This window comes from Balaenoptera musculus, chromosome 5, assembly GCF_009873245.2.
Source record: "Balaenoptera musculus isolate JJ_BM4_2016_0621 chromosome 5, mBalMus1.pri.v3, whole genome shotgun sequence".
Taxonomy (NCBI): domain Eukaryota; kingdom Metazoa; phylum Chordata; class Mammalia; order Artiodactyla; family Balaenopteridae; genus Balaenoptera; species Balaenoptera musculus.
In genome coordinates, this window is record NC_045789.1 from 71,861,157 (window position 1) to 71,885,408 (window position 24,252).

At 33.8% G+C, this 24,252-nt stretch overlaps 2 protein-coding genes across 12 annotated transcripts in view; one reads left to right on the forward strand and one right to left on the reverse strand.

Moving 5' to 3' along the window:
* GNPDA2 (glucosamine-6-phosphate deaminase 2) overlaps nt 1-24,252 on the forward strand; it is a 28,022-nt gene that overhangs the window by 1,072 nt on the left and 2,698 nt on the right. For 2 of the 5 annotated variants that reach the window (XM_036853654.1, XM_036853655.1), the window contains exons 2-6: nt 2,084-2,245; nt 6,386-6,487; nt 7,551-7,733; nt 13,505-13,689; nt 19,326-19,500. In XM_036853654.1, coding sequence (XP_036709549.1) covers nt 2,122-2,245; nt 6,386-6,487; nt 7,551-7,733; nt 13,505-13,689; nt 19,326-19,500 — 769 coding nt within the window. In that variant the 5' untranslated portion in view covers nt 2,084-2,121. Of the gene's footprint in view, nt 1-2,083; nt 2,246-6,385; nt 6,488-7,550; nt 7,734-13,504; nt 13,690-19,325; nt 19,501-21,586; nt 21,905-24,252 lie in introns of those variants that run through there. The other 3 variants (XM_036853656.1, XM_036853657.1, XM_036853658.1) reach the window with 3 other exon arrangements.
* GUF1 (GTP binding elongation factor GUF1) overlaps nt 10,336-24,252 on the reverse strand; it is a 41,127-nt gene continuing 27,210 nt past the window's right edge. For 2 of the 7 annotated variants that reach the window (XM_036853653.1, XM_036853645.1), the window contains 2 exons: nt 20,601-20,646; nt 11,678-12,013 (listed from right to left, as the gene is read on the reverse strand). In XM_036853653.1, coding sequence (XP_036709548.1) covers nt 11,825-12,013; nt 20,601-20,646 — 235 coding nt within the window. In that variant the 3' untranslated portion in view covers nt 11,678-11,824. Of the gene's footprint in view, nt 11,054-11,677; nt 12,014-20,600; nt 20,647-24,252 lie in introns of those variants that run through there. The other 5 variants (XR_005020061.1, XM_036853646.1, XM_036853648.1 and 2 more) reach the window with 5 other exon arrangements.

The following is a 24,252-nucleotide window of genomic DNA, read 5'->3' on the forward strand; positions in this document are numbered from 1 at the left end:
TGTATGATGTTATTTTCCAAATTTATCCTGATTGTGAGAATCACCTGTGATATTTGTAAAAGTGCAGATTCCGTGGACCTCATTTCATATCTTTTGAAACACCATGTCCAGGGAAAGGTCCGGGGAATCTTTTTAACAGGCATCCTAAGTGATTCTTCCTTATATGGCACTTTTGGGAAGCATGTATCTTTCAGTCAGATAGACCCTCCACCACTTAATAGCTTTATAACTTCAGTAATAAACTTGTGAGTTGCAGTTTTCTTTATCTGAAAAATGAGGATAAGTTCTGCCCCAGAGACTATTAAGTGAGTCTAAGCCCTTTGATAGTAGGATCCTTATCTTTGTCATTTTTGTGTCTACAGAGCTTAGTGCTTGACATTTAATAGGCCCTCCCTCACAAGTGTGTTGAACTGAGAAAAGAAATAGCATGCCCCAAAACACAGAAGACACTTGGAAAGCTCTAATGCCATTCCTCCTCCTCACCTTACAGGATTTTTTTTTTCTCTTTTTATCAGTAGTCATTTTGCTGAATACTCTTATTAGAGATAAGTATATCTCTTGATGGTTAAAACAGCCAGGAAATGTTTCTGATTCTTTGGTGTAACTTTGAAATTGTTTGTGCCATTAGATTACTGATGAATTTAAATGGAGGCCAAGTCCACCTGTTGGACTGAATTTATGACTTACTGTGTAAATTATTGTCTGTAAATGATATTTATCTCTTGTTATTGTGCCATAACTCTAGATCATGGTGATCGTAAGTTTTTGTTATGCCAGAATCTAAATCATCATGTTCTTAAGGACATATTTAGATTCAGTGTTTTCATTGTAATAAGACCTCCTACTCCCACTAATGGAAAGATTTTGACTTACTTCTGTATGTACGGTTTGTGGGTACAGAATTCAGGACTGCTGAAGCCATTTGTGAAAGGATTGGTGTGGGTAACGAATCCATTTAAATATAAAACTAAGAATTAAAAAATGGGAATTATGGTTGTAGAACACATTGTAAATGTTATAAATCTTGGCAGTATAAAATAATACATGTTACAGAAATCGGGGTGGGAGGAAGTGTAAGAATGCAATTTTCACATCTTTCATGGTAGTAGGTCAATCCACGTTGTGTAAAATGGAATCATATAGTTTTTAAATGATGCTGATCTCCTAATATTTGTATAATATTTTTTCTTAACCTGAGAATATTCTTTTAGGAACTGAAATTGCTTTTTGTGAAGAATTTTGTCCCCCAGAGATCAGCAGTTTCTTTAGTTCACTTTATTTTCTTTTGCTTCTGTTTAATGCAGAAAGAATTAAATTCGTTATGCTTTTTGTTAAAAATAGCATGTCTAGTATGATCCCATTGTTAGAAATTATTTCTATACATCCTATTTATATGTGTGCATTAGATAGATACCTGGAATGATGTATACCAAATAGTAATGAGCATTATTTCGGAGTGGCAGGATTTGGGTCGATTTTTTTTTTTTAACTTCTTTGTATCTTTCTGTATTGATTGAAATTTTTTAAAGTGCAGGTATCACTTTTATACAGAAGAGAGGTTTGGTTATTACATCATTCATAGGGAGAGTTCTGGATTTTAGTAAGTAACCCAAAAGGTGCTGAGTAATCATTACTACCATTAATTTGCAATCAATAAATGAGTGCTGCTTTGTTTGCCTTTAGATTTGTTTTATGTTGCTTTATATAGTGTACCTGTAGAGATAGTGCAGTGTGATGTCTTTATGGTAAATTTGCCTTGATAAAAATTTCAGCTTTGTCACTTAGTAACTGTGTGAACTCAGTCGAATTATGTCAGTCCCTCTACTCATCTAAAACTGGATGTTGTATGTACTTCAGAAGGTTGTTGTAAGAATTAATATTTGTACTTAAATGACCTAGCCCACTGCCCAGAACCCAAAGTTCGTTCAAAAGAGAACAGCCATTATTACTATTTTAAAAGTACAGATTGTATTTTTATACATGCATGTCTTTCTTAAGTACTGTCCTTTTTAAAGTCATCAATGTATTGTACTTCTCTTTGACTGTAAATTACTTAAAGTGCTCTACGATGGAATTTTCTCAGGTTTGAACTTCTTGTCCTGGAAGCTGTGCATCACCATAATGAGGCTTGTAATTCTTGATAACTATGACTTGGCTAGTGAATGGGCAGCCAAATACATCTGTAATCGCATCATTCAATTCAGACCTGGACAGGACAGATATTTTACACTGGGTTTGCCAACAGGTAATGCACCATTTTTTTCCATGTTAGGTACTCAAGGCTGTGGGATTGAAGGCTTTTTCTTAGTAAAATATGTTTCCTGTTTATTTCTTGACGTATCACTGATTTAACATGTTAGGATATAAAGTCAAATACATAGATACAGACATATCTGGTATCTAAGTTTCATTACTATTTGTGAAAATTCTGTCTCACCTACCACTCCAGAATGGAAAAGGAAATATAGCTCAGGTCATGGTCATGATATTTTTTGTGACTTTTTCTAGTAGTCTTTTGTTTGTATTTAGGGATGTTGCTTTCACTATTCATGCAGTTTCTTGGGAGATTAGCCTTCTCATTGATCATTAAGAGGTACCTAAAATATGTACAGCTGCCTCTTAATTTTACCTCATATGCCTCATATTATCTTATTAGCCCTTTGCTATTTCTGTGATTATTTTCTATTTTAGAAGTATTACAGGTGAAAAATTGAAGACAGGTATGTCTTCATGACAGAATGAACATAAGCATTAATTATACACTTTATTGGATTTAGTTCTCGGTTAAAGTTTTTCTTAAAAAATAACCAAGTGGTGTCACTGATTCATGGTACTTTGATATTGTTGACTTACATAGGAAAGAGTATTGGACCTGGAATCAGAGCTGCTACTTTCTTGGTGACTGAAGGGCATTTATTCTACACCATAATTCTTGTTTTCCTTACTTTTAAGGAAGATAAGGAAATTAATAGCTTACAATGCTGTTTTGAACCTCAAATAAGAGCAAGTCCCTTGTATACTGTAAACACTATGTAAATTTAAGGTTCTCATAAGTGTGTTTTATTTAAACAGTATTTTTTCCTCTTGCTCCTCCCCCCATACATGTCAACTATAGAAAAGCTACAATCATGATTGTTTTTCACTTGCATAATTTCCATGAAAGATACTGTTAGCTCACCAAGTTGATTTTTTGTTTGTTTGTTGTTTTGCTTTTTGTTTTTCGGTCCATGGCAGTAGGTCTTGGTAAGAATGGCAAAGAGGAATTTTTTTAAATTGTGCACACCAGAAATGGGCCCCCTCAGCACTCACAGTTCTGATATGTGAGCCCCAGTGGTTGAACATGGCCTCTGTATCAGTTTGCCTTCTGTAAACCTGGGCCATGCTCAGACTAGCTGCCTTAATCACTTTGTCTTAATTATGAAGAAATAAACAGTAATTTGAGTATGGGAGCAGAAAGGCTTCAGAGCCATAAACGCCAGCAGTGCTAAACATGTTTTTGTGTATTTTGATATACAATTCTTCTGCTTTATTTTGGATAGTATTACTGCCTAATAATACATCTGCCAAGGGTATATCTCTGGAAAACCTTTGTTAACATTTTCTACTTTTCTCCTTCATTGACCAATGACAGTGTTAATCATGCCCCATCCTTACCTCCCCGCACCCCATGCTTTTGAAATTTGAACATACATTTCTGTAAACAACATGCTATGTTGTAATTACGCCCCACCAAACACAATTCTGGGGAATATCTGTTCAGTATATATCTTTTTTTTTAAATTTATTTTATTTATTTATGTTTTGGCTGCGTTGGGTCTTCGTTGCTGCTGCGTGTGGGCTTTCTCTAGTCGTGGCGAGCGGGGGCTACTCTTGGTTGTTGTGCGCGGGCTTCTCATTGCGGTGGCTTCTCTTGTTGCGGAGCACGGGCTCTAGGCGCACGGGCTCAGTAGTTGTGGCTCACGGGCTTTAGAGTGCAGGCTCAGTAGTTGTGGCGCACGGGCTTAGTTGCTCCGCGGCATGTGGGATCTTCCCGGACCGGGGCTCGAACCTGTGTCCCCTGCATTGGCAGGCAGATTCTTAACCACTGCACCACCAGGGAAGCCCTGTTCAGTAATATATTTATTGAAGTGATGTTGACAAGCTTAACATTTAAGGGCCTGCATGCTGTGCACCCAACCTGCCTCCCAGACTTATTCCCACTATTCCTCTACACTGAATCAGGGTAGGCAGGTTACACTGCTTGTAGTTCAAAGAACAGACCTGAACTTGCTGGCTCTACTTTCACTCATGTTGCTAGCATACTGTATAATAAGAACTTTATGAGCTCTGGAACCAGGCAGAATCTCTTGAATATCTGGCTTCACTTCCGTGTGTGTGATATTTGGCACATTCCTTAATTTTTTTACCCCAACTCTTCCAACTTCAAAATGGGAAAGATAATGCCAATTTCCCAAACTTGTGAGATTTCCATTAGCTAATGTATGAAGCACCAGCATAGCATCTAGCACATGGTAGGCATACAAGTGTCATCTCTGAACCTCCTCCCCCATCTTTTTTCTATTTTCAATTACAGCTTAACCCATTCTTTGATTATGGGAATTTCACTTCTTCAAAGACTCAGTTGAAATGCCATCTTTCATCCTTCCTCCAACAAGCAAGACTATAGTGTGTTCTTCTTTGATTCACTATACTGCTCCGGAATTCTTATAGGATATTTATATTTTTCCTTGTGTTATAGTTACTTTGTACTTGTCTATCCGTATTCTGTGAGTTCTTTTAGGGTAGAAACAGTCGTAATCTTTGTCATATGTGAATCATAGTAAGCACTTGCTAAATTAGTTATGTTAGTAAATGAGTATTGCAAAGCAAATATATTAAAATGAAGTTTCTTTTACCAGTTCACCCTGTACCATATCTTCCATTTTTTTTTTTCTGTTCAGCCACTTTGATTAAAAAGTAGAAAATGAATGTGTTTTTTATTACTATTGTGACAACTTCTTTTTTTATTCATATGTCCTTCAATTACGGAGGGAGTCCTATAACTATTCTCTTGACACTGAAAGATACACACAGAAAATTTGTTATGCTTCTAGAAAAGAAAGAAGAGCATACTTATCCATCTTTTATCCAGGTTTCATGTTAGTGGGCTATAGTTCTTTGAGAAGGAATTGTAAAGTTTGACCACATAAATTTTAAATTATTAATGACAATTTAAAACAATATGTGTGCTTAACTTCAAGAAAACCTATTAGTCTTCTGTTCTGTGAACCTGTCTGTGTGATATTTAGCCACTTCTATTATTCTGTCATCTTAAATGAGAGTCAGTCTTTTTACTACTCTAGATTTTTTTTGTATTTGTTGTTCTTTTGTTTTTCTGGTGTGTTTTTTTTTGCCAGAGACTGCTTAGTTCTGCCATACTTCTCCCTGCCTCTTGAGTAGAAATTTTGTGTTTGGGTGTTTTATTTTGTTTTGTGATGGTGGGTGGACTAGAAACCAGTACTCTGACCAGGATTGTGTGGGCCAGGTTGCTTGTTGTAAGAATGTAGTCAATCTAGTCTTCGAATTTGTAGTTAAAGTGAAAAAATACAGCAAATTTAAAAAACAAAGGGAGGCCATCCTCAAGTGGCTAAATTCATTTATCTTTATTGTGTCATTTCATGGAGCATTATCAAGCAGATCTTAATTTTATAAAACATAAAAGAATCACATTTATAAAACAATAACATTAAGAACTCAGATGAAGTATCCAAAGCCAAGATCCCATTTCCTAGAAATCATTTTACTTTATACATTTTAGCTGATATATGCTGAAAATAACACAAAATGAGAAACAGGAGCTCCAGTTAAAAACTTAAAGGATAAGCCTCCTCACTCAATCCTTGCCACTTTCTATTTTGAAAGTAGAGGCAGTGTTTAAATTCAGCTCTGGTTTCCCTTTTGATTTCACTGAATGGTCAATACTTGACCTATTTATGTATCATTTATGCTACAAATCCCTCTCTAAATAAAGTTTTTTCTCTAAAGGTGGGACGTTTATTTTTCTTCTAATTCACATGTGCTTTCTAGAAGTTTCTAATCCTGGAATATACACCATTAATTCCAAATATCCAATGACACAAGAATAATTTTCCAAGCTATAATTTCTGCTGACAGATTCCCAGCTTTGTTCAGCAAATTCTAGTTTACTAAAATTTAGGTTACCTTGTAGAGAGACTAATTCAACATATATTTGTTAATTGAATGTGTATTTAAATTAATAATTGTTTGCCTAATAAATTAGAAATATAAAATACCATTAAGTAAGAAGAGAATAAGGTTAATATAAACGTTTTTTTAAATTAGATTTTCAAGTTATGTTAGAAAATGGAATCTTTATCTGTTTTAGGGAGTACACCTTTAGGATGTTATAAAAAACTAATAGAATATCACAAGAATGGAGACCTTTCTTTTAAATATGTGAAGACCTTTAACATGGATGAGTATGTAGGTAAGCTATATTATTTGAATATATTATTTGGATATGTTATATTTTAAATAAAATTAATATATTGAGAATATTAACATTATTTAAATTTGTTTTGAATGTAATATGAATATATTTCTAGAGTATAATGTATTACCTTGTAGTGGGGTTGGGAGTTTATATAAAAAAAACTATTTTTGTAATGACAGCATGACATAGTAGAAGGACCATGAGACTAGAAATCAGAAGATTTGCATTCGTCTTCAGCTACGGCACTTACCAGTCCTGGCTCCATCAACTTTGAGCCAATTCATTCACATTTCTCATTCTCTCTTTTTCTTTTTTTCTTAAGGCAAAGTTAAAACCAGTGTTGTTGTGGGGATAAATTAATTAATATGTATGTAATTAGTAAAATATTTTTTAAATATAAGGCTATTTATATTTGTAGCCTTGAAGCTTTTATAATTTATTGATTGTGACCTTGCTTAACTAGAATGATCAGTGATACATATAAACTCTGTGTTAAAATTTAAATTTTATAGGTACACATTTTTAACGGTAGCCTGAGCCATTGTCAAAGAACTGTTGTAATTTAGTATACCTTGCATGTAAATAGGAATAACAGAGGAAGAACGTAGATCAAGATTTCAGTTGTGTGACCATTTAATTTATGTTGAATTTAACACATAAATCAGTTTTATTGGTTAAAATTTTGTATTTGAGAAGGGTAATATAGTGATTACATGCACATGAACTAGACTTCTGTGCTCCAGCCCCTCTGTGAGCTCTGTGACCCTGGGAAAGTTAATTTAACTTTTCTCTGTTTCTGTTCATCTATAAAATGAGATTGATAATAGTTATTTCCATAGACGTTGTACATATTAATTGAGTTAATACGTACATGTACAGTGATTAAAATAATGCCTGGCACATAATAAGCATATATTCCATATAAAAATGCTTTTAAATTGAATATGGTATAGAAATGTTACATATTTTAAATAGCATTTATGGCTTAATCAGAAAAGTAAACTTTAGATTTATTTCTGGAAATAGTTACATTTTTATTCATTAACTTTGTATTTAGGACTTCCCAGAAATCATCCTGAAAGCTACCATTCTTATATGTGGAATAACTTTTTTAAGCATATTGATATAGATCCTAATAATGCTCATATCCTTGATGGGAATGCTACAGATTTACAAGCAGAATGTGATGCATTTGAAAAGAAAATAAAAGAAGCTGGAGGAATTGATCTTTTTGTTGGAGGTACGTAAAACATTTTGTCATTAATCATTTATTAATATTTGGATTAGGTGCTATAAAAAAACCCCAAAACTTACCTTCGTGTAATGTAAAGAACATCTGTTGACTGTCTGTAATACCCATTTATTCAGCTATTGATTTCTATTTTACTTTATTTTCATCAAAAAATAATCTTAATGTTGCAAGTGTTGCAATTGTTTAAATTATGGCTTGAGAAATAGGTCCTAATCCCTGCCTAATTACCTCTTTAGAACTGATAGTTTACCACATCTTAGAAGACGAGTGATATGTTTCTTTTCCTAAATGATACTCTTATTCTTTTACTGTTTCTTTAAAACCCCAACCCAGCTTTCTTATCAAATTACAGCGTTAAATCTCTGAAAGTTTGCATGTGGAACAGGTGGATTTTAACATTTCTCTACTGATCATTCATATTGCTTCATTTCACTAAGAAATGAGTTAAGAATGTAAGATTTTTATCATCAGCCTTTAGTTAATATGAATTAAGCTGTATAATTGTCTTAATAAACTCTAAAGTAAATGTTTAATTAACTAAATTCCACTTGAAATTTATATATATACGTGCACACACAAACATACATATGTGTATGTATATTGTGTGTTCATGATCTACCATTGAAAAGAGGTGAAAGAATCTCTTCCTTTGTAATGACAATACGGTTTTCTGCCATCAGTGTGAAGCATATGAATAGTACATCATCTAAACTGAAACCAAATTGTTTTTTGCCAGATTCTTTAGTATTCAACTAAACATACTAAAGCTCTAAATTAACATTAGATATATAGAGATAGATATATCCATTAGATCTAGGTATATCTTATAATTAATTTATTAGAAGACTGCTCAAAATTATATGAATTAGATCTTCAATAGACCTGTACTGAGGTTAATTTATGGTTGAGGTGGCCAGGTATTGTTGAGGTGTTTGGTTGCCTTTGGAGAAAATTGAGTTTTATCGTCAGACAAAAATTAGCATCCTGTTTTGGCCACTTACTATCTGTAAGATCTTAGGAAATGTATTGATTTCAGTAAATTAGTTCAGTATACTAATTCAATATAATTAAGTTATTTGTAAAACAGCATTATATTAACCATTTCAGAATTGATGAGAATTAACCACATTATAACATGTATAAATGCCTTGTGCAGTGCTTGGTATGTAGTTGGTAATCCATTAAGTGTTACTCCACTCTGTCTCTGAGGTGTAGTTTCTGAAGTAATTTTTCCTTAGTTCATTGAATGTCCTGCTCTTTTACTGATTTACCTCTAAGGGTATCCAGCAAGACTGAAGTTTTTCTCTTTGAGGAAATTGTTATCTCTACCTAGCAGAACTAATATCAATTACTTTCTTAAATAGACAGGATGGTTAGACTAGTTTGCTTTTCAAAATAGAAAGTATCTATTTTTTAAATAAAACTTGCTAATATTACTTCACTATTCCTGGAAAACATTTGCATTCCAGTTTTGTCCGTATTGCTCAATTCTGAGATAATTACTGTTTGTGCCTACCAATATCAAGGCCAAGGCAGTAGATATTTGAAAATGTTTAAGGAGTGTGCGCTACCCATGCATTCTTTAGATTTTCTAAACTCTACCAAAATCAAGTAGAATTACTGTAAAATAATATACCTAAACTGTTTATCTTAGTTCTATCAAGAAATATTTTCACTCATTTACCATTATACAAAAAGATATGGCAATTATTAAAACTTTAGTATTAAAAATGGCTGAATGGATAACATAAATAGTATTTTTTTACTTCTTTATTTGAGGACTTATTTTTTCCTGTTAATTTATTGACCTTACATAAGGATTCTTGTGACAAATCCCTTGGTGTCTCAATGCCAGGAAGTAGAATTTACTTGGGGGGAAAAAAACTGATAAGAACTCTTTAACTCCATTTTGTCCTTTTGCCTACTTTTTCCAGAAAATATTTTAGCTTAACGTAATGTTTAAGGTTTAATCTCCCTTTATAGAGATTTATAATAAACTTTCTTCTTTCCCCATAGCTTTAAGCCACTTCTTGTTTCTTTGTAGCTAAAGTTTTTCAGTGCATTTCCTCACAATAACCCACCTTAGTTCTACCTTTGAAACTAATGGAGCATAATCATAATTATTTATGTTTATCACTGACTCTTACTACTAAAAAGAACTTTATTTTGTTTTTTAACCAATTTTTGTCTTAAAATTCCTGTAGTTCTCCCCTTGCAAAAAAATTTAACAGGATTTCCTTTCCTCTTCCATTAACACCTTCATTGTAGTCGTGAGCTAATCCAGGGTCTGACAGTTTATATTTATTATCCAAGGGACACATAATTGTGTATAGGGAACAGAGGGTTGGCTTATTACATTTTCTTTGAACTTTTCCCTGTTTGGGATACCCTAATATTGGATCTGTCTCATGAAAGAATCTCATTTGATTCTTCGCCTTCGTTGATCTAGGTTGTTATCATTGGATATTCAAGATGAGGCTTGGTATCTGGGTCTTACCACTTACCCTTCTTTTGTTCCAGGGTTTGGTTAATAAAAACACTAAGAACTGAGCCAAATGGGATCAAAATGTCAGCTTTATTAAAGGTAAAGTTGGATTAGAGATTGCAGGTTGGGCTTGAGGCCAGAATGGGGTTTCCTACTCCTCCTCCCTGAATTGGAAATAGTAAGACCAGAGAAGAGCTCCAGAGTATTAATCCACCATTGCTCACTCCTGGGAAATGGAGCAAGAGTTCCCTTCCCTCTGTAGAAAGGAGAAAGGAGGAAATACATACTCAGAAGTTCTTCATCTGATGACAAAATTGTTGGGAGAAAGAATAATGTGTATCATGCAGTTCCTGATCCATACCCAGCAATAAAGTACACAAACATGGAAATCTATAAATAGACTCTAAAAGCATTATTAACTTTAAAATTATCTTAAGATAATTTGTGTTTAAAAGGTAGAAATAAGGCACTGGGGAAATTTTTAACCCTCTACTTTGGTTACACGATTAGATTCTTTGATTTGCAAGTAAATGTAGTCTACTAATGAGACCAAAAGTGAATTTATTGGAATGATTCTGGGGTAACTTACAGAATTGATATCAGAGTTGGAAAAAACAAGTCTTTAGAAGAACAAGAACCAGGAGCCTCAGATCACTGAAGCAGGGACTCACCTGATCCTCTCCTGCAGTGCTGTCATCAAATGCCTCAGCTCTAGATGCCTTCTTTCTTTCTGTGTTCCTGGTCAAGTTTCAGATTTATAGAGAGAAATTCTGATTGTTTCAGCTTGGCCTAAGTACTTGTCCTTAGATCACAACAGTTCTGCCTAAACGATATGAGATATAGGGTGTTATGATTGGTCTAGCCCCTGTTGTGAGGGGAGCAGAGCAGGGTAGAAGGGGGCAAAAACTATACTGAACGTTCTGAAGAATACCAACCATCCATTCATTTATTCAACCATTATTTATTGAGGGCCTCCTGTGTGTCATGTGTTCTAAATAGTAAGGATACAGTTATGAAGAAGAGAAAGTCTTACTTTCATGAAGTTTACCTTCTAGCCCACAGAACTACAGACACAGGAAAGACACACAATCCAGACTCAGAGGTTTTAGGGATGTTTCATAAAGGTGTTGATATCGGGCTTCCCTGGGGCGCAGTGGTTGAGAATCTGCCTGCCAATGCAGGGGACACAGGTTTGAGCCCCGGTCCGGGAAGATCCCACATGCCGCGGAGCAGCTAAGCCCGTGAGCCACAACTACTGAGCCTGCGCTCTGGAGCCTGCATGCCACAACTACTGAGCCCACGCACCACAACTGCTGAAGCCTGCACACCTACAGCCTGTGCTCTGCAACAAGAGAAGCCACCGCAATGAGAAGCCTGCACACCACAACGAAGAGAGCCCCCGCTCGCCGCAACTAGAGAAAGCCCATGCACAGCAACGAAGACCCAACCCAGCCAAAAATAAAATAAAATTAAAAAAAAAAAAAAAAGACTGAATAAGAATTAACCATGGTGTTTAGAGTTCATGATTATTTTTAAGAAAATTTTTATAAGGCTTTGTAAAACATTCTGAACATTTTTAAAATATAATTTTATATCAGGAAAAGCTCAATTTTTGATAGTTACTGATAGTAAGGGAATGTATTGACCCTTCTCCATCATGAACCATTCCTGATAATTTCAGCTTTGCTGTACACTTTTGTGTGACCCAAATCACTGGTGAGACCACTAACAGGACCTCCTGTTTTTTCTGGAACTCTTTATTTTCCTGGTTCCATCCTTTCCTCTATAGAGAAATATAAATAAAAATATTTAGGCAGATGTATACTTAAGAGGAAAAGCAGAACAGTTTTACAAATCTAGAGAGAGATGCATATCTATGATTTAAAATAGACAAGCATATATATACTTAATAGTGGAAACAAACCATACATATTAACCACATATAGGTCTGGCTTTATGTACTAGATTAAAAATTAATCCTATATTGTTAAAAATTCCTAGACTATTGTGCTTTGGTAGTTCATATTTGCTTCCTAAGGTTTTCAGTTCTTTCTTCATTCAAAACCAGGTTACTCTTTGTCATATTTTACTTTGTTGTAGCCTGGGAAAAAGTTGTTAGAATTGTGTGTTAAGAGCCAATAAGATACACCTATATATCATTAAATATGCAGAATATAAGTATAACAGGTATTTTGACCCAGAGAACTTGTGGGTTTATTTTTTTGATTGAAGTTGCCAGAAATCTGACTAGCAAGTAGGGTCCATGTATATAAAACTTGATTTACTTATGCCATAGAAAGATTCTTGATTTTATGAAAAGATTTACCTCCAATTTCCTTCAAATAAGAAATGTCATATTCTTATCTATATTTTAGAGGCAGTCCTAGAATATTTCAGCTGGCAGTAGATCTCCTTAAAGCAGAGTTTTCAAATTGTGGCTGTCACACATTATTAGGTCATGAACTCAATATGGTCAGTCACATCCACCATTTCCCTTTGTACGTTTTGTTAATGAAACCAAATGTAATCAAAAGTAGCTTGAATGGCTCCTCGTAAGGGTATTATTTCATGCAATTCTTGTTTTAATTGTATTTATATGTGTACTAGATTGCAGTGTCAAATGTATTTCTTGCAGTAGGTTGCAGTCAAAAAAGTTTGAAGAAAACTACTGCCTTAGATAATATCTTGTCCAATCTAAACATTTTTATAAGTGAGGAAACTATACTACAGGGAGGTCCAGTAGTTAACTGCCCCATCTAGACTAGAACCAAGCAAGTTAAAGTGTGAATATAAAGACCACTGGGTTAGGAATCAGAAGATTTAGATTTGAGTTTTGTCTTAGTACTTACTAAATTATTACCTTGAACAAATCATATATTATCCTTTAGCATCAAAGTTTCCTTTTGAGCTTAAAAAAAGGGGGAGATGAGGTAAATAGATATGGTTAATCTGACTATATCACAAGATGGTTAAATATATGTGTTGTTGAGAGGATGCATGTGAAATTGCTTTATAAAATATTATTATAAAGTGATAACTTAATTTTGCTGTTAGAATTATGCTAGCTCAATGCTAAGCATATGGAAAACATTGAAATACTTGTTGAATCAAATACAGGAACAAATCTTTTACTGCAGCATTAGAAATTCAGCTATCAAATAAAACAAGGTAAGCGTGTTTATGACTATTTCTTTGGTCTTTAAATCATGTTGAACTTTGAGAAACCTTATTTACTTATGTATATATGTGTGTGTATATGTATTTCTTTTGAAAGGAATTGGTCCAGATGGTCATATTGCTTTCAATGAGCCAGGATCCAGTTTAGTATCAAGGACAAGAGTAAAGACTCTAGCAATGGACACCATTTTGGCAAATGCTAAATATTTTGATGGAGATTTATCAAAAGTGCCAACTATGGCTCTAACAGTTGGTGTGGGGACAGTGATGGATGCTAGAGAAGTAAGAATTAAATGTTCTTTGATGTTTTTCCTTTGATGTCTATAGACTTTGGAGAAATTGTGGTGTCAAATAAGTGCTATTTTGGGTTAATCCTATTTGCAGTATAAATTGTCTAGCTTTCAGTAATTTCTGTCAGGCTCATTGCCATGTTTAGAATTCAAGTAAATTAAGTCTTTGGAGCTGGAAACTAAAAATTAGGCACCATCTCTTTTGGGGTACTGCTTTACTTGCCTCTTCTTGTTTAACAGTTTGAGGTTCTAAAATCACACTGATCATATAGTCTTGTGACAGGACTGTTGCAACAAAGATGCAGTCGTAATTAACATTAAACTGCTTTTGGAGGCTTAGAATAATTTAGTGTAATGTGATTCTTGACTGTAGGAGGATAGCTCAGTTGGTTTCCAGTGGAAAAAGAACCCCTTTAGGGCTGGATCTGTTCTAAATTTGGTATGTTTAAGAAGGCAAGAGTTCTGAACAGTAGACTCAAATTTTTTAGTTTTTAATTGGGCTGTCATTTCCTGCCCTGAGAATAACAGACCAAATTATAGTCAGCTCATGATTATAAGTGGTTAAATTATATGGAAACCCAAAACTCCATTCCCTTCTGGCAGCAGGATTGGACAGGTTCAGAGGAAACAGTACAGACAAGGTATGGTGAATAAGTAACTGATCTTAATGTAAATATATCTAGACTTGAATGCACAAATAGAACTGTCATTCAAAATGGAGTTTTTCATCTAAAGATAATTGGTTTATGAGAAAAGACCCTTTAAAGACTGAAATTTCAAGTAAATAAATTGAAAAAAAATTAGAGCAATCTTAGTTCTAAAATATGAAACTGAAAGTTATGCAAAAAGATTTCTTACATATAACAAAATTAAAGTTACAGTGCAACTCTTATGCTAATTCTTAGAATTAACAGAATTATTCAAACATTGATTTTTTTTCTTTTGATTTTTCCAACAAAATTATATGATGCTATTCACCTCACAGTATTCATTCCCAGCATGACTGTAAAGAAAATTATGGCAAAACTACTTTTATTATTTAGTAGTTTTCCCAAGGACTTTAGTGCTTTATTATAGTTGATTTACAATACTGTGTTAGTTTCCAGTGTGCAGCAGAGTGATTCAGTTATATATATATTTTTTCAGATTATTTTTCATTATAGGTTATTACAAGATATTGAATAGTTCCCTGTGCTATATAGTAAATCCTTGTTACTTATCTGTTTTACATATAGTAGTTTGTATCTTTTAGTCCCATATTCCTAACTTACCCCCTTTCCCGTTGGTAGCCATTAGTTTCTTTTCTATGTGAGTTTTTTTCTGTTTTATATAGATTAACTTGTATTGTTTTTTAGACTCCACATATAAGTGATAGCATATAGCATTTGTTTTTTTCCGTATGACTTACTTCACTTAGTATGATATTCTTTAGGTCCGTCCATGTTGCTGCAAATGGCAGTATGTCGATCTTTTTTATGGCTGAGTAATATTCCATTTGTGTGTGTGTGTGTGTGTGTGTGTGTGTGTGTACGTACCAAATCTTCTTAAACCAATCCTCTGTCGATGGACACTTGGGTTGTTTCCATTGTCTTGGTTATTGTAAATAGTGCTGCTAGATTTTTCATAGCATTCTTTTGAAACAAGTATCACATGATTATACTTAATGACTTTCTTTATCTTCAATTTTAATGGGCTTCATGTGTACAGATTTTCATCTGCCAGTGGTTTTAACTGTGATGTGAGCTGTTCTTCAATGTCATTTTCAATAACTGCAAATATATTTAAAATTTAAATCCATGTGTGGGACAGATGCCACTGTTGAATGGAAAGTAGGTTTGAATGGGAGACAAATCTTTAAGTGGTCAGTGCATCAATAAGTATCTTCACATTTTGGCAACTCAGATAATGAGGACCTTCTGTACACACCCTGGAAGTGACAACCCAGAAGTTATTATAGGTTTCTTAAGACTTGGGAATTGTCCACTAGGTAATGAACCACACAAGTCACTGCCCTCAATTTTCACTCCTTCCTTGCTTTGAGGCCTTACGCTGATGTTAATTAATTGTGAAATGTTCTACTTCTCTAGCCCTTGCTTAGCTAAAATGGCACCAGTTTTCAGCTTTCAGAGTTCCATTTTCTGACCATAATCCTTATAATCAAAATTATTTTCTTTTATTCTTTTACCACAGTTTTTGTTTATAGTGCTTCTTGCAGTTTGTAATTGTTTTTGTATGTTTCATTGTTTAATACCTTTCCTCATTAGTTTATAATCTCCAAGTGTTTATGACTCATGTATATCTAGCACAGTACACTGCCTGTCACATAATAGGTATTCAGTAACTGTTGAGAATAGTTTGAATAATTACTTTTGCCCATAATTCATTTTGGACAAAGTTGGTTCTATCCACAGCTTGGCTATCTACCTGAACCACCAGATCTGATTTTTATTGACTTTTGGCTGTTTGACGAAAGCCAAATTTACCCTCAAAGGATTAAAATTTGTTTTTACTGAGATATATTTAAAGATAATGCTTTATATTTTAAAGGTAATTTCAAAAGAAAAGACACAAATTGTTTTTAATTACTATAGCGTCTTTAGAATTGCTTATTATATATAATTTGAATGTTTATTCTTGTGATGACATAAGGAAAAACCAGTAAAACTTAAAAATCTTTTGATTTTGTTGACTTACTGAATGTCACAGAAGTCACCAGTGATTTCTTAATTGTTAAGATCATCATCTTTTCTACAGGTCTTATCCTACTGGGCCTCTTTTCATCATTTATTCCTATGGACTATTTCTTCCATCATAAACCTTTACCATTATTCTTCTTTCTTTCTGACCATTCTTTCTCAGTATGCTTCCCTGGCTCTTCTTCCTCCATCTGCCTTTTGAATATAGTTGTTCCCTAGGGTGTCATCTCCTAGCACTGCATATTCACTATGCATACTTCTAGGCAGTGACCTTTTTTGTGTGCGTGTTTTTGTTATTTTTTAATTAACACATCAATAGCAGTCACACTTTGCAACCCTGTTCTTGGTAGATTTAGTACTATTCTAAAAAGGTCAACTATGCTCAATACAGTGATAACTACCAGTACATATCTTTAGCCAGTTCTTTTTCTGAAGCTGCAGATTTCATATTTCCAATTGACTCCTTATACTTAAACTGTTCAAAATTTAAATTCATCTTTCTATCAAAATTGTCTCCCTCCCTTGGTGAATAGCAATACCCTCCATGAAAATTATCTGAACTTGAAACATGTGTCATTCTCAGCTTCTTCACATCTAATCAGTCACCACATTCCTCCATTTAACTTAGAGATAAATAAGGATCCAGCCCTCCATCGGAACTGCCTTACTTCTGGTCTATATCAGTTTTTTAAGGATTATTGCAAACCCATCCTAAATCATGGCTATCTCCATTCTTTACCTTTCCTGTTCTCTATTACAGCCTGAATTTTTTTTTTTCAAAAACATAGTTATTACTCATGCATGTAATGAAGAGTCTCTGATTCCTGGCTGCTTCATCACAAGATGATCTTGGGCATAAAATGCTCTGTATTATCAAAATTCAGTTTTCAGCCATTTCATTTCCCTATGCCCTGCCTTACCAAATTTCTAGCTTTTTAGTGACCACCCCATAACTCTCTGAAATGCCCCCTTTTCTTTTCTGCTTATCCTTAAGATTTGGTTTCAGATAGGGCTACTCTTAAGCTTTTTCACAATACAAGAAATACTCTCCTTGAGAATAGTGGAGCAGATAGAGTAGAAATAATCACGTATTATCAACATCAAATTATATTCCAAGAGGAATTTTCTTCAATTTCTGATTTTCCAGATATTTCTTCTTAATTCTCAATTAAAGGTTATATATGTCTTATTGTAGTTGTTAAGGATATGGATGCTGGAATCAGACCTCTTGTTTATATAGTAGCCTTACCAAGACCTTGGGCAAGTTACATAATATCTGTGTCTCATTCCTTATCTGTAAAATATGAGTAAGAATAGTATTTATCTCACGCTGTTGATGTGGGTAGTTAAATGAGATAATTCACGAAAAGTGCTTAAGTTCAGTGTTTAACTTTGAAACCACCAAATCACATTTTAAAACTCTTGAAATAAATTAAACTTCAGAAAATATCCATCGTGCAGCAATCACTACATATTCTCATTTAATGTAGTGTGTGTTAAAATAGTTTTAAAAAGCCTTTTCAAGTGCTAGTATAAGGACTTCTGCCAGATTGCATACTAATCACTTAAGGGACCCTGATTCTTGGGTCCTAATTCCAAAGATTCTGAATTAGAAGACAGGATGGAGCAAAGAACTTGAATATTTTGTTGTTTTTTTTTTCAAACTCCTCTGTAACAGGTATCAGTCTTAAGAAAAAAATATTAATTTCCAGTAAGGAAAACTAATAAACCCATTAATCAGTGCTGTGCTTACCTTATTATATCAAGCATTGCTAATTTTTAAAAAATGCTTTTAATTATAGGTGACGGCATATTAATTCTTCACTGAGCCTAGATCTCTATACTTAAGAACAAGAAGTATCAATAAAAACAGTAGGAATTCATACATATCTTATTTCATTCATGGGCTTTGATATTAATCAAATATAGCTTCAAAATGAAAAGTAATGATCTTGATAAAAGAAATACAGTAATATCTGGTTCATTAATCTTTAATTTCCTCCCTGTTTTAGAAGGTCTGGTTATAAAATGTGAAATACAGAATTTTTACGTTGTTACAGGTATTTTAGAATTACAACCACTTTAACATTCATTTTTTTAAATTATAATGAAAAAAATCATGGTAAAAGATTTATTATATTACATAAACTGTTTAACTTGTAAAAACAAGATTGATTTACTGCTAAAAATGTTAAAGATTAGATTCATTCAGACACCTATACACTCACATTTGCACACGTTCTTTGACTTATCTCATAGGCTATCAGGGATTTGGGACAAAGAGCTTGGATTTTCTGTACCTAAGGATGGTCTCAAGTTATGTGTGTTTAAAGGACAGTTCCTGCATTTAAGTAGATTCTGAACCCTTCTTTAAATCTAGTTTTGTTCCAAAACAGCTTTAGATAGCACCTGTTCAATGAAACAATCTTTAGGCTTATTTCTCTAGATTACTTTTAAAATATCTGTTATTTCAGAGTCTTTTGCTTTTCCAAAGTAATATCTATTGCTTATCTGGACTAGAGCAATTTCGTATATCATTCCTGGTTATATAAATTCTTTGTTGATCTGTAACTCTGCTTTTGCAAAACAGCCCTTTTGTTTCTTTTTCTTCATTCTCCCAGGTCTCTTCTTGCACATCAGTATTTAATGTGTTAATTATCATAGGCATTATGGTATATTCAATAATACTCCATTACAAGATACTATTTTACTTTGTTCAGCCAGAAGTAGAGATACACTTTGTGCTTGCCTGTTACCTTAAAGAGCAGCAATAAATACCTTGAACTATGAAGAAATATGGAGCTGTTTATTTTTATTTTAACCCTCAGAAAAATATTGGTGCTAAATTCTTTGTTTAAAAAAAAAAAATAGAGCTTCTTAGTCATTTGGAACATGTTTTAAGAATTGACAAGTAATGTTCACGATTTTTCAGGTAATGATCCTCATAACAGGTGCACACAAGGCATTTGCTCTCTACAAAGCAATAGAAGAAGGAGTCAATCACATGTGGACTGTTTCAGCTTTCCAGCAACATCCCCGAACTATTTTTGTATGTGATGAAGATGCTACTTTAGAATTAAGAGTTAAAACTGTGAAATACTTTAAAGGTGAGCACTGAAATTTCAAAAGCAGACTGGGAGAATGTTCCATCGTAGATGACAATTAAAACTTAGTATGATTGGGGAGTTACATCCTGCATTGTGGCCTAATGAAAACTGGCACTGTGCTGAGGATTAGAAATGTCTCACTTCAGATAATACTAGCTTTCAAAGTAATTTCCTAATATTTTTTTCTTGAAGAAAACCTCTTCAATCTATATTTTCAGTAAACAAGATGTTTCTTGAAATCCAAAATTAAATATTTTACTTTCATATTGAATATACAAGATTAAATAGCCCAAAAGGAAATGTATATATGTCCTTTCTAATTTTTTCGTGTTTACCTGTCCCACCCTAACCTCTCAGCTATGTTTAGAATGAAATCGGGGATAAGATGGGTTGCCCACTATCTCATTTAATCTTCACAATAAATTCTGCTAAATGTCAAACTGTGGAATAAACTGCAAGTAAGCAGGAGTTTGCCCAGACTTCTGCATATTTATCTTCCTTTTGCTTCTTCCTACAGTCTAGTTCAGTAATTTTTAAACTTTACCAGACCATGTATATATATATACACACACACACACGTGTGTATATATATATATAAAAATATATAAAACCATATATACTTGCTGTGATAGGTGTTTAAGAGATTTTCAAGGACACTTGAATACACCCAGTTTAGAAGCCATTCCCTGCTTGAGTCAACTCCACATATAAATACATACACATAAACAAGCTGTATAAATAGGTACTCTTTACAAAGCGCCTGTATTTATATAGCTGATATGAAAATATGTAATTAGTCATATATATAGTTCAGTAATTCACAAAGTATGTAATAAGTGTACTACTGATATTATGAATGAAAATACATTTTAAATCTTTTTACTCTAATAAAAGGTGTTAAAGGTTTCCTTAGTGTTAAGCACTTAGATTACTTCCAGTCATTTATATTTTTATCAGTTAAATTACCAGTTTTTTACCAAGTCACAAATATACCAAATTAAACTGAAAATTGTTAGCTTGTTAGTAATTTGACAGATAAAAGCAGAGAATAGCTCAGTTTTGGGTTGTGAATAAGATACAGCCCTTAGATGGCGTTTTACCCATATATTTCCATATAGTCCAGGTTTCGTCACAAATATTAGATTCCTTGAAAAAGTTAATAGAAGGAATCGTCATTATCCACATATTTTAATAACAGTTTTGAGGAGATTCATTTAACATTGCCATTTTCTAGCACCAGTAATCCCCAGATAAACCCCTATACTTGTCTGATTTTTGTCAGTTTGGTTTTTATCAGAAAATTTTTACATTTTAGTGAAGTAAACATTTAATAAATAGCCAATAGTTATTTGACCCGGTGCTATTCTAAGCATATTATACTTACTGATTTACTTAAATCTCACAACTCTATGACATGGGTACTCTTATAATCCCATTTATAGGTGAATTAACAGGCTTAGTAGGGATGTTAAAGTCACTTAGAAATTATTTTCCAGTGGAGTTGTATATATTTCTGAAGAGATTCAGGACATCAGCCTCTGTCAGGATGCCTCCTTCAATATGGAGAAAAATGGATTTGCGATATTGTTCTGGGCTATATATAGACCTCATTTTACAGTAAGGTATTTTTATATTAGGTAGAATGACTTCATAAATTTATACGTTATAAATGTAGTTTTATGTATTTCCCAAATCCTTATTATTATATCACTGCAAGATATACTGGAGGAAATGAATCCCTTAGTTATAATCTGTAATTCTTCAAATACCATTCACATCACTACTCTTTCTTCTGCTATCCCTTTAAAAGTGTCAACAGGAATCTTAAAGGGTTCTAATTATTTAGCTCTTGAAGTCTAGGTTAACTGCATCTAAAACAATAAAGATCATTAGCATATGGAAGTTTATTTCAGTATATATCTTTTGAAAGATATAAGTAAATCACAGGAAAACATTTTAATAATGTTTTATTCTAGTTTTTTGTTTTTTAAAAAATAAAACCTATGTTTTATGTCCTGAGATAATATATTTTCAAGACATCATCATCATGGTGAACATTTTTTTTGTTTTGTTTTATCCTTTTTAGGCCCTACTCCAATAGCTCCAATAGCTTGATAGAGGTTGAATGAATTCAGATTGAACCCAACTATAAAATCTATTATATTTAACTTTTCTTCTTCAAGCAACATCAGAAGTCTATGCATTTTTATCAATACTCATTAGAATTTACTTCTGTTTATGATTTAAGTAGCAATTATTTATTTTTATCACATTCTTGTGTAGAACGTTGTCAGTTTTTACCTTTAGTCATAGTAAACTCTTATTATTCAGAAAGCAAGTACTAAAATTTCCAAAATTATTTTTAGTTTGGAACTAGCTTTATGTTATGTACAAGTTACAGCCAGTGTTTTTTTTTTTTTTTTTTTTAGAAAATGTGACGTATATGTTTTTTTTTTAAATTAATTAATTAATTTATTTATGGCTGTGTTGGGTCTTCGTTTCTGTACGAGGGCTTTCTCTAGTTGCGGCAAGCAGGGGCCACTCTTCATCGAGGTGCGCGGGCCCCTCACTATCGCGGCCTCTCTTGTTGCGGAGCACAGGCTCCAGACGCGCAGGCTCAGTAGTTGTGGCTCACGGGCCCAGTCGCTCCGCGGCATGTGGGATCTTCCCAGACCAGGGCTCGAACCCGCGTGCCCTGCATTAGCAGGCAGATTCTCAACCACTGCGCCACCAGGGAAGCCCCAGTGTTGAGTTTTAAAAAAACTTTACAAAGGAGTTGGATTTTTAATGTTTATCCTGATGTTTTAAGTTGCGTGTTTTTAAGCTCTGATGTATTCTTCTTTCCATGATCAAAGCTTTAAGCGAATGATAGATGAATTATATCAAGTAGAATGATCCTCAAAGAGCTGATTCCCTGGAAGAGGTACATCTTCTAAACCACATGGCTGAGATTACCAGTGTCTTTGTTGTCCCCTCTCTTGGGTCTCTCCAATCTCCATTTTGCTGCTTTTTACATACTGGTTGTTAAACTTTTCAGTTAAATATTGTTTTAAATAAGATTGGTTCTATTTAGAGATAATTATCTGGTAAATATTTTTCATTAGCAGATACCTTTCACAGTATAAAAAAATTACCCTTTAATGTTTATTTTTGGTAAATGTAAACTATATTTTCCAGTTAGTGTCATCAGCCAAGAAACATGGGTTACAGTGCCTTCAAGTACATTGTCTCATGTGTTGTTATACCCGAAAGAAGTACAAGTATCCCTGCCTGAAAGTAGTTGGCATTCTTCATAAAACTGGCTCATTAAGTGATTCGAGAAAATAAAATGTAGTTCCATGAAGGTAGGGACTTTAGTTTTGGTTCATTGCAATAGTTCAGCATCTCAAAGGGTACCTACCTAGTACACTGGAGACACTTGGTAAATTCTAGGTAGTTGGGCAGGTAGATGGATGACACATGACACTGAAAGCATTTCAGTTTAAGTGCTAAATTATGTAAATCACTGTGAAGTCCAGGGGATGTTAAGGGAGAGATTTTTATAGATAGTAGTTGTTGAAAACTTGAATTGAGCTGATGGGACTGAGAGCTGTAGAAGATGGTAACATTTAGATTTGAAGAAAATGCCATAATCAACAGCACAGGTGTAAGGATGAGCTAGCACAGTAGCAGAAAAAGTTCCTCTTAATAGAGAACAAAGTATACCGATAAAATGGGGCTAGCTTATACTTTAAAAACAAAATTAAGAGTGAAAAGGCAAATGAGGGCTTGCGTTATCAGTGGCCTTTCAAAAGGGTATTGGGGGGGAGGGGTTATTAGCCCTGAGAAAAATATTCTTATGTATTAACATTTTTTGAGCAAAGAACAAATGCCAATAAATCAGTGTGCTTCAAATCCAGCCTCGGAGATATTCTGCATAAAACAGTCCAATGAATGAAGTATTTGTTGGTTTGTCCACATACTCACGGATTTTTATCACAGGCTTTTTGTCCGCACTGGTAAGCATGGAAGGGAGGGTTATATAACTTTATGGAACTGTCACTATAGAAACATTCAAGTATCAGAGATTACATTATCTCAGACATATAAACCAAACATCATTATAAGACTTTTATGCACTATGTTGAGTACGTTGCTTTCTTTTTTGAATTTTTGAGCTGAGGTTACTCCATTTTATAAATAAGGCCAGATGGATAAATGGCTGCCATATACCTGAGGTGGAGGCAGAACCGATCAAGTGCCTTTATGCTTAGTTTGGTACTTTTTATCCATAATTCTTTCATTTCCTGGGTTAGCTGTGCTCCTTGTTTTGCTTTTTTCAAACTCTTCCCATTACTTATTTTAACCTTTTGACCCTTCTGTCCCTCCAGCTGCATGGAAGGCTTAACTTCAGTCCCTCCACAGTCCTACCTCCAAGATTTTAAATTTATCCTAATCGTTAAGCATCCTTTCCTTTCATGTCTAGCCATTCTGCCAGTGCCCTTGATACTTTTGTCTTCAGGACCTTGAACTACAGAATCTTGGTCTCTGCTCCCTTCTTTTCTCCTGCCTCCTTTTTAACAATATATGTTCTAGATTCATTTTAAGTTAAAAAAAAGCTTCCAGAGACCATCTCACTGAATCTTCACAGATTTTTTTAAAGTACATTTTTCTTGAGCTTCCACCATGTATCATGACCTTTATAGACCCAGGACTTAGAGCAGTAAATTTAAGGTCCTGGACCTCAGTTTCTAGTTGGAGACATGGTAGGAA